Genomic DNA, 10,926 nt, shown 5'->3' with positions numbered 1-10,926 from the left:
GCTGCCGGTCCCCCTCCTCGGAGAACTTGATGACGAAACGGCCGTCGGTGCTCGTGACCTGCTGAGGGACGGCACTACCTTGGAGCCACCATGCCCCGCGCAGGCTGTTGACGACGGTGTTGTGGTCCACCTGGTACAGTGAAAGCACCCGTGCCATGATTAGCTTGCCCTTCACCGCCTGTTTGGCCGCCTCCGTGTCAATGATAATCGGTGCGTCCTCCTCGTCTGCCAACATGGCCACATACTTGCCTTGTTGACGAGGAGCAGGAGGAGCCGTCGAGGCAGCCAAGAAGCCGATGGAGGGCCTAGGAGTGACGGCCAGCATCAGACCAGACGGACCCCCAATAGAAGCGACCCCCCTCTAAGGCAAAGGGGTAGCCATTGTCGCCGCCGGAGTGCCAAGTTCATCAGCAATGGACCGAGCAGCCTCCTCCCGACTAGCTTCCTCGTTGGTGACGAGCAATTCCTTGTTGGACGCCATCTTTCCCTGGTACAGACACAAGAAACAGAGAGTAGATGCCGCACGCACTTGTTGAAACTGAAGAGTGAAGTGCTCTATCTCTTGAATCCTCTCCCTCAAATAATACTTCCCATCCCCAAATTTCACCCTTGAATCAACCAAATTAATCCCCAAACGAAACTGATTTTGGATCCCATCCTTAACCGGGGTCAATTTGGAGTTAAAGCAGAGGACAATTTCAGTTTCTTCCCCACCTTTACTCACCAGATCGACAACTTTCATGGTGGAATCGGACGCCGGGATCTCCGCCTCCGTCACCGCGGCAACCTTCCCATCCATGCCCCCCTCCAAATCCTCCCTTCTCGCTGCTGAATTGAAGAACTCACCAACCTTTTCCCGCATAAGTCGCAGACAGACCTCCGGATCTCGAGCTCGAAGGAGGATCTCCCTCCCCCGCTTTCTTAAGGTGCTCCACTCCTCACCGGAGTAGCCACCCACCATCGGCCGACCCTGCCATCGGGGGAGACCCAGCGCCAGGTCCGGCGTCGCCGCCGCCATGGGCAACACCCGTGGGTCGCCTAGGCGGTCGCCAGAGCATGAAAAGAAGTTCTAACTTCTAGAATAACAATAAAGAGCAATTCCTTTAGCCACGAGTTGGAAACCCAGGAGCACTTCATTATAGATGCAAATTCCTTCCAACTTGCTGGGAAGAATGAAGTTCCAGTAGTTTGAGCCATGTATCATTCCCAAAAAAGATGCATTCTAGCTTCCTTCATTCCTTGGCATGCACTGATCGATCTTATTTAATCATAGATGGATGGATGGATGCTAGCTCGATCGTCTCAATACTTCACTAGTTACTTACCCATTGTACTAAGACCCAATCACCCTCAAGAATGTTTTTCCTGTAGTACCTAAATCAATTATTTTTAGGTTTGAAAAATTCTGGATGCAAATTGAGGGCTTTAAAGACATTGTCAAACAAATTCCTGACCAAAACATTTAGGTGTATGATAGTGCTAAAAGGATCACTTGTAAGTTCAAGAGAATCAAGAAGGTTTGAAGAATTTGGCTAAAAATATTTCTCAGCTAAGAATTTCCATTAAAGCTACCAATAAAGTAAATTTTCTTTCACCCTATGGAGTAGTTCAGACCTCTAACTGATGTTGAGTGGAATGGCATGGATTTTCTCAAAGAACCCCGATTCACTTGCTCAACCTACAAAATATATGTTGGCAGCAGAGGGCTACTAAAAGCTGGGTCAAATTTGTTGAAGCCGATTCTAAAACTTTCAGGCTAAAGCTACTTTAATGTACATGGTTAATTATATAGATAGTCTGCAAGATGAGTTAGGAAATAGTCACAAAGGACATCAAACCAAAGCTGCCATCCTTTGGAGAGCCTTTTAGCAAAGGCTTGCTACTTCTTGAGCTTGCGTTGATTTTTCCCTTGAGGAGGAAAGGGGGATGCAACAAAGTAGAGATACGTATTTCACTCAGTTAAGAACTGAGGTATCAATCCAGTAGGAGGTACAAGCAAGTTCCCAATAAATGCACCTGCACAAACTAACAAACACTTGCACACAACGCGGAAAAGGGGTTATCAATCCCTTCACGGTCACTTGCAAGAGTGAGATCTAATAGAGATAGATATAAAAGATAAATAAAAGGCAAAATAAAGTAAATATAAATAAATTGCAGCAAGGTATTTTTGGGTTTTTGCTTTTATAGATCAGAAAATATATGATGGAAAATAGACCCGAGGGCCATAGGTTTCACTAGAGGCGTCTCTTTTGAAGAAAGCATACGATGTGTAAACAAATTACTGTCGAGTAATTGATAGAAAAGTGCCTAATTATGACGATATCCAAGGTAATGATCATGAATATAGGCATCACGTCCGTGACAAGTAGACCGACTTCTGCCTGCATCTACTACTATTACTCCACACATCGACCGACTCCTGCCTGCATCTAGAGTACTAAGTTCATAAGAACAGAGTAACGCCTTAAGCAAGATGACATGATGTAGAGGGATAGATCCAATCAATATGGTAAAAAACCCATCTTTTTATCCTTAATGAAACAACACAAATACGTGGCTTGCTACCCCTACTGTCACTAGGTGAGGTCACCGCAAGATTGAACCCATCACAAAGCACCTCCCCCATTGCAAGAAAAACCAATCTAGTTGGCCAAACCAAATCGATAGATTAGAGAGAAATACAAAGCTATCTTAATCATGCATAAAAGAGTTCAGAAAAGACTCAAATAATATTCATAGATAATCTGATCATAAATCCACAATTCACCGGAGCTCAACAAACGCAACGCAAAAGAATATTACATCAAAGTGTATTGAAGATCAAAGAGAGAGAAGAAGCCATCTAGCTACTAGCTATGGACCCATAGGTCTGTGGTAAACTACTCACACATCATCGGAAGGGCTGCAAGGTTGGTGTAGAGGCCTCCCGTGATCGAATACCCCTCCTACAGAGTGCTAAAAAAGGCCCCAAGATGGGATCCCATGAGAACATAAGCTTGTGGCGGCGGAAAAGTATTTTTGGTGTGCCCTCCGGTGTACGGGAAATATTTGAGAATTTATAGTGCTGGGATTAGAGTTAGAGGAGCCAGGGGGGCACAAGCCCCCTGGTTGTGCCCCTAGGGCTCATGGACCCCTCGTGGGTCTTCTAGCTTCCTCTCCAAGCCTCGTAGGTGTTTTGTTGTCTAAGAAAAATCATCGTAAGGTTTTATTCTGTTTGGTATTGATTTTTTGTAAAAGTCAAAAATAAGGAAAAACAACAACTAATACCGGGCACTAGGTTAATAGGTTAGTCCCAAAAAACAATATAAAATATCATATAAATGCATATAAAACATCTAAGATAGATAATATAATAGCATGGATCTTCCATGACAGGCTCAATATGAGGAACATGCTGAAAAGAAGGCACTACAACATAGGAGATGACCACAATTGCCTCTTGTGTGGAATGAATATTGAGGAAATGATGGAACACATGACCTTCAGCTATTCTTTCAGCAAGCTATGCTGGGATAAACTTGGAATTAATTGGGATCCTTTCCATGGTCGTTTGCAAGCTATTGAGGCTCAAAGAATTGATCATCCCACTCCTATGTTCTTGGAAAAATTCATTGTGGCAGCCTGGAGTATTTGGAAGGAGAGAAATAACAAACACTTTAGAGCAATAACGCCCTCCTTCAACTCCTGGCTGGACAGATTCAAGAAAGACTTCGGGCTTCTTCAACATAGAGTCAAAGAGGAGCGTAGGCCCTTTGTGCTGAACTTTGTGCACTCCCTATAGTTGCTACTCCCTGTTTCTTTTAGATCACTTGTCACAAATTTAACAAAGTTGTCTTCTACCTCCCCCCATGTAAATACTCATTGTACAGTGTGTCCATTATTTTTTAATATATTAACACAGTAGGAGCCTTTCCTATTGTTCACGGTCAAAACAAATATATAATAGCATGGAATACATCAAAAATTATAGATACGCTGGAGATGTATCAAGCATCCCCAAGCTTAATTCCTGCTCGTCCTCGAGCAGGCATATGATAAAAACAGAAATTTTGATGTGGAATGCTACCTAACATATTTATCAATGCAATTTTCTTTATTGTGACATGAATGTTCAGATCCATAACATTCAAAACAAAAGTTTAATATTGACATAAAAACAATAATACTTCAAGCATACTAATAAAGCAATCATGTCTTCTCAAAATAACATGGCCAAAGAAAGTTATCCCTCCAAAATCATATAGCCTGGTATTGCTCTATCTTCATCACACAAAGTATTTATCATGCACAACCCCGATGACAAGCCAAGCAATTGTTTCATACTTTTAATGTTCTCAAACTTTTTCAACTTTCACGCAATACATGAGCGTGAGCCATGTATATAGCACTATAAGTGGAATAGAGTACTGTGGAGGTTGTGAGGAGAAGACAAAAAGGAGAAAGTCTCAAATCAACTAGGCAAATTAATGGGCTATGGAGATGCCCATCAATTGATATCAATACAAGTGAGTAGGGATTGCCTTGCAACAAATGCACTAGAGATATAAGTGTATGAAAGCTCAAAAGGAAACTAAGTGGGTGTGCATCCAACTTGCTTGCTCATGAAGACCTAGGGCAATTTGAGGAAGCCCATCATTGGAATATACAAGCCAAGTTCTATAATGAAAAATCCCCACTAGTATATGAAAGTGGTAAAATAGGAGACTCTCTATCATGAAGAACATGGTGCTACTTTGAAGCACAAGTGTGGGAAAAAGGATAGTAACATTGTCCCTTCTCTCCTTTTCTCTCATTTTTTTTTCTTTTTCGCTCTTTGGCATCTCTTTTTTTTTTTCGTCCGGAGCCTCATCCTAACTTGTGGGGGAATCATAGCCTCACTACAAGAAATATGTCAACTTGCGACCATCACTATGGTCGCTGAAAGGTCATTGTTTTTCATTTGCAATCTTTTTGTGACCAAAAATAGATGGTCAAAAGCTGACTGTCTTTAATGGAAATCCTTCTCTGTGAGAAGGTCGTAGAAGGCAACGACCAAAACAAAAGGTCGTTGGTTCAACGACCTTTTGTTTTGGTCGCTAGTTGTCTACCCAGGCCACGTCGGATCCGACGTGGCAAGCGGACGTGGCAAAATGGCGACCAAATGAAAAGGTCATTGATAGGAATCAGCCCGGTCTAGTCGGTGTTTTACATGGGCCGATCCCAACAATTCAGCCAATTTAATATTATTTTCCTATTAATTTCTGCATGGGGCATACCCAACGGTTCAGCCTTTTTGTTAGGTTCTTCCATACTAGGGGGCCTCGACCTTTTTTGCAGTATATTTATTTTTTTGTTTTCTAAGGTTTGTTCATTTCATTTTTTAAACAGTCCAATGCTTGTTGGGTTGTGGCCTTTTCCAACCCAATTATTTGTCCAGTATTAGATCTCATATTTTGAAAAAAATGTTTGGGCACAAGACCTCTTTAATCCAGTTACACACATGCATCCGACATTGTTTCATATTCAAATCGGGAAAACTCCATGTTGAATTCAAATCATCCATCATATCACATCACATAACACATCTCCTAGGTTTACATAACACAACAAAATCATCTCAGAAATACATTTACACAGGAATATAGCAGGAACAGAGGGAATATCTGCTACTATCCTGACATGTATGTATATGCATGTGTGCTTGCTTGACCAGCGCATGCATCATGGTAGAAGCCAAGCCAGTAGGCATCATCGAAATCTACTCACAGCTTTCCTCGCACCGAAGAAAGAGTCAAAACAAAAAATATTAGACCATAATATGACACCAGACCACATATTAGTAATTTTAAATCACAAAGTATATCCACATCACCAAAAACTAGTCCCAGACCATCACGTAGAAGCCAATTACTATTAACTGATGATTAGTAGACACAGACATGATTCAGCCACATAATGGCTACCACAAGCAAAAGTGACAACTATGTAAGCAAGCTGCTAGTGTACAGAAGGTGATTGAACTCCTGCTGTTTAGTACGCATACATGGTAGGCTACTGCTGCTAGTATTCTAAACCAACAGAGCATGCTATAGGAGAAGAAAAGTGGGAGCTAGAGCTAGAAGATGGAGCCGACTCACCGGAGAGCTTGTGGTTGCTGCCGTACACAGCCGTCATCACGCCGGTCGCCTCAAGAAGCACCACCGCGCCAGAGATGGTGCCAGACGTGTGCAAGAGTAGAGCACCTGCTGCATCCATTTCCAAATAGAACAAGAACAAAAAATTAGGAAGGGTTGCAAACAAATTAGGAAGGGTTTCAAAAAAGGACAATTATTTAGAATGACAACACAAATTCAGCTAGTACCATGCTTTTCGTTCTCCAGCTAGTTAAAATGAGATGCTCATTCATACAAGAAAACATAGACACAACTGGTTTTTGAACCGAGATAATCAGTTTGCTGCTACTACCATTGGAAAACCGTCACCGAATTGAGCGGTAACAAAGATATAATTGATAAAAATCAGTTTGCTGCTACTGCAATTCGAAATCTAACTGACCAACTGGTTCGAATAGTAGGCAAATTGAGACAGAAACAAGTAAACCAACACCAAATTGAGCGGTAACAGAGAGGGGAGGGGAGACGTGCAACTTGCAACATCACTCATGGACTTCCACTTCTCACCACTGGCCTTGCCAATCTGTGGTTCGACCAACCCAAACCATATCAAGAGACAGAACTCATTAGGAAACTGATCGCAGCAACAATTTGAACGAACAACACGAGACAAAGGTGGACGGGTGGCGGAACGGGACCAGGGCGCTTACCACAGAGACCTGCTTGACGTTAGGTTGCTTCTCCTTGTACTCCTTCCTGAAGCTGTTCCTGCGAAGACGAAACACGCACCAAATCCTCGGTCAGGACGGGACACCACACCACAGAAGCAACATGAATAGAACCAGGAACCAAGACTGGGACTCACATGAAGAGAATCTGAATCTGAAGCTTCAACTTCAACATTAGTAATATTGCCAGCAATATTCACAGCTTCAGCTTCCTTTTCTGCATGTGGATGATGTTGGTACACACTCCATTCAAGAAGTCGTGGAGTGTGATATCACAAGTATACGGTCAAATTTCTTGAGTGTTTCTTCCAGCCACACACATGCGTCAAGATCTGTAAATGTTGCCACAGAATGCCAGCAATATTGTTACTAGTTCACAGACAAAAGCATATTTATTTATTTGGCTTCAGAAAACATTTTTTACTGCTTACTATATTATCTTAGTCATTATCAGCTCAAAGATGTCTCAGTTTTTCAGAGAAAATAGGCAGGAATTAAGACCCAAATGTGCATGTATAACCAAAACCTATAACAACCTACATTCAGGGATTATTGTCACTGAGCTCTGAATTTAACAAGTGTGCTACTCCAAATCATCATCACTTGTAAATAGGAATGATCTTTTCCATGACACAAGCACGAAAAGTACAAAAAAAATCACCCATGCACATGAAACAGAGCAAGGTACTACTATAACATCACAAGAGAGGGGGCTAGAAGGTAGGAGACAGACTCACATGAGAGGAGCCAGAAGCTAGTGTTTTGATCTAGTAGAGAAATTAAGCAAGCAAGTATAGGAGACACACACGTGCTACTGCTAGTATCTATAGACATCAATTAAGCTGGCTGTGTGTGTGCGCGCTTGAGCTAGCTTAGTACGTACAGTCCATGGTTGGGCTCCAAAACAAACAGAGCATGCTAGCATCAACAGAATCAATCATAAGGTTAATTTTGTTATTGTTGCTAGCACTACTAGCTGTATGTGTTGATCCATCCATCCATCGACCTAATTAACTAATGTTGTTGTATCTCTAGACTAAGTGCAGCAACACAAGAAGAACTAAAACTGCAGAGCAGATGTGTATGTATACCCATGCACATCAAGAACATGGAACAGAGCTTACACTTGCGGATGCGGGCGGCCGGGTAACCGCACGAGGAGCAGGTGCTCTTCTGGAGGTGGAAGCTGCAGCGGCCATAGCGTATGTAGAGCGTGTTGGAGAAAGGGCCTCTCTGGGAGGGACATGAGGATCTTGGAGCAGCAGCGGGGACCGGCTGGATCCGGTCGACGAGGTCACAAGATCCGAGGCGGAGCTTCTGTTGGTGGCGTCCATGGCCTTGGCCAGAGCTCCTATTCATTCCCTATGAGACAAAGAGGCCGCAAGGTGACGAAGAGGGAAGGGAAAGGCAGAAGAGGAGGAGGGGATGGGGACAAGATGAACCTCGCCAAGGACGTCGGGGAAGAGACGACATTTGCAGTGGCGACTAGGGTTAGCCGCGTGCTGGTGGGTGGGTCGCGCGAGGAGCACCAAATCCGGTCGTGGAGACGGTGCAGCGGCCGGAGGAGAGCCTGGTGGAATTGCTCGATCCGGATGGGGAGACGGTGCAGCGGGCAGATGAGCTGCTTGATCCAGATGGGCGGCTACGTCGCGGATCTCACGGGAGGAGGGGCTATGCACCGCCCTGATCCCGGATCTGGCGGCCTCTAGCCTCGCCGGTGGCTGCTCTGGCTGGCGCCATGGGTGGTGGCTGGGTCTGGATCGAGGAAAGGGAGCTGGAGGTGGCTGCGGCAGGGTTCGGGCAAGAGGGAGAAAGGCTGGATGAATGGATCGATGGACGGACAGATTCCACCAATCATAATTCAGCCTGTGTAATTTTGTTTTTTCTTCTGTTTTTTTACATTTTGTACCCTCTTATTCTAGGTAAACATTCAACATATTACCCGCTTATAGTTTTTTCAAATGACCCAATATTTTGCACAAGTGTGTATCTTGGGACGACAAATAATGTTGATTTGAGGGGTTTTCATTTTCTTTGCACAAAAAATCATTTTTCAATTTTTGGAATGCCAATAATCCGGTTTTTTGTGAAGGACCTACCATATATTTGTTGCAAAATTGGACCAAATCATTTTTCTAAAATACTAGGCCATATTTATGCACAATTGACCAAATGGTTGGGTGTCAAAAGATTTGAGCCACCTCTCGTGAAAAGGCAAATTTCCGTCGATTCAACATGAAGCGGGTCAAATTTGAATTCAGGTGCCTTATAGTTTGCTCTTCGTTTTTCCAAAAAATCATTTCTAGGTACATAAGTATCTATTTAATCACAGAAACACCAAAATTTTCCAAGATTCAACCACTAGCTAGGAACGGTCATGCCCGCAGTTTTGACCGCATTTTGAAACGGGCATGAAAATTTCAAAAAAAAATCAAAAAATTGGAAAATCTTTGCATTATGTCATTATATGTGACCAAGTTACCAGGAAAAATAATAAACTTGTAATACAACAATTCTTTAAAAAAAGTGTTCTCAGAAATGAGCTATCATGTGTGAAGATTCATGGCTTTCAAGCCAAATGATCAATCTTATGGCCAAATTCATGGCATAGTTTGTTCAAATGATCTAATATTGTGCACAAGGGTGTATCTTGGAATGGCAAAGAATGTTGCCTAAGGAAGTTTTCGTTTTCTTTGGACGGAAATTTCATTTTCCATTTTTCGAGTGCCCAAAATGATTTTTTTGTGAAGGACCTACCATATGTTTGTTGCAAAATTGGACCACACCATTTTTAGAAAATATTAGGCCATATTTAATTCACAGTTGACCAAATGGTTGGGTGTCAAATTTTTTGATCTACCTCTCATGAAAAAGACAAATTTCCATTGATTCAGTTGGAAGCGGATCAAATTTGAACTGTAGCTGCCTCATAGTTTGCTCTTTACTTTTTCTAAAAATCATTTATAGGTACATAAGTATCTATTTAATCAGAGAAACATCAATTTTTTTCCAAGATTTAACCACTAGCTAGGAACGGTCATGCCCACAGTTTTGACTGCATTTTGAAACGGGCATAAAAATTTCAAAAAAATCAAAAAATGGAAAACCTTCGCATTGTGTCATTATATGTGACCAAGTTACCAGGAGAAATAATAAACTTGTAATAGAACAATTCTTTTAAAAAATTGTTCTCAGAAATGAGCTATCATGTGTGAAGATTTATCAATGAAAAAAATAGCACGCTACATCAAAATAGCGGCGACCTCAAAATATGCTATTAGCGTGCTATATCGCGCTATAGCATGCTATTAGCGAGGCATTGTACACCGATATATTTAGCGAGGCAATTCTCAATACGCTATAGTGCGCTATTTTTTAGTGAGATTTATGGCTTTCAAGTCAAATGATCAATCTTATGGCCACATCCATGGCATAGTTTGTTCAAATGATCTAATATTGTGCACAAGGGTGCATGTTGGAATGGCAAACAATGTTGCCTAAGAAAGTTTTCATTTTCTTTGGATGGAAATTTCATTTTCCATTTTTCAAGTGCCCAAAATGAGTTTTTTGTGAATGACCTACCATATATTTTTTGCAAAATTGTACCAAATTAATTTTCTAAAATACTAGGTCATATTTAATGCACAATTGAAAAAATGGTCGGGTGTCAAAAGTTTTGATCCACCTATCGTGAAAAAGACAAATTTCCATCTATTCAAGAGGAAGTGGGTCAAATTTGAACTGCACATGCCTTGTAATTTGCTCTTTAATTATTCCAAAAATCATTTCTAGTTACATAAGTATCTATTTAATCAGAAATACATGGTTTGGCAGCTATACGTTGAGGTTTGGATGGTGGCCGAGGGCCCCAACTCCAGAGCACGTAAACTCGCATGCCCACCGCGTGACTATGGCATTGCCATGTGTTCTGGGCGGCCTAGGCATGTCTAGTGGGTTGGGCACTCCCTAGGTAGCTACTAGGAAGAAAATGAAAACAGAAGATTCTCACGAGGAGACCGAACTATGCTCAAACATGAATTAACAACCAAGTGTTTGATTAGCAGTACATGAAATGCACATGACCAATAGACGTGAGTTTTGGC

General features: G+C 42.1%; 1 protein-coding gene across 1 annotated transcript; it reads right to left on the bottom strand.

The window, feature by feature from the left end:
• Positions 1-5,744: 5,744 nt before the first annotated feature.
• LOC119350430 lies at positions 5,745-8,157 on the bottom strand. The gene is made up of 8 exons (XM_037618269.1): positions 8,068-8,157; positions 7,948-8,009; positions 6,915-6,971; positions 6,806-6,863; positions 6,634-6,678; positions 6,344-6,362; positions 6,120-6,227; positions 5,745-5,899 (listed from the first exon to the last, which is right to left on the bottom strand). The coding sequence occupies exons 1-8, from the start codon at positions 8,155-8,157 to the stop codon at positions 5,745-5,747; spliced, it is 594 nt and encodes a 197-aa protein (XP_037474166.1).
• Between the last annotated feature and the right edge of the window lie 2,769 nt (positions 8,158-10,926).

This window comes from Triticum dicoccoides, chromosome 1B (assembly GCF_002162155.2).
Source record: "Triticum dicoccoides isolate Atlit2015 ecotype Zavitan chromosome 1B, WEW_v2.0, whole genome shotgun sequence".
Classification (NCBI taxonomy): domain Eukaryota; kingdom Viridiplantae; phylum Streptophyta; class Magnoliopsida; order Poales; family Poaceae; genus Triticum; species Triticum dicoccoides.
This window is presented reverse-complemented; position numbering and strand designations above follow the sequence as displayed.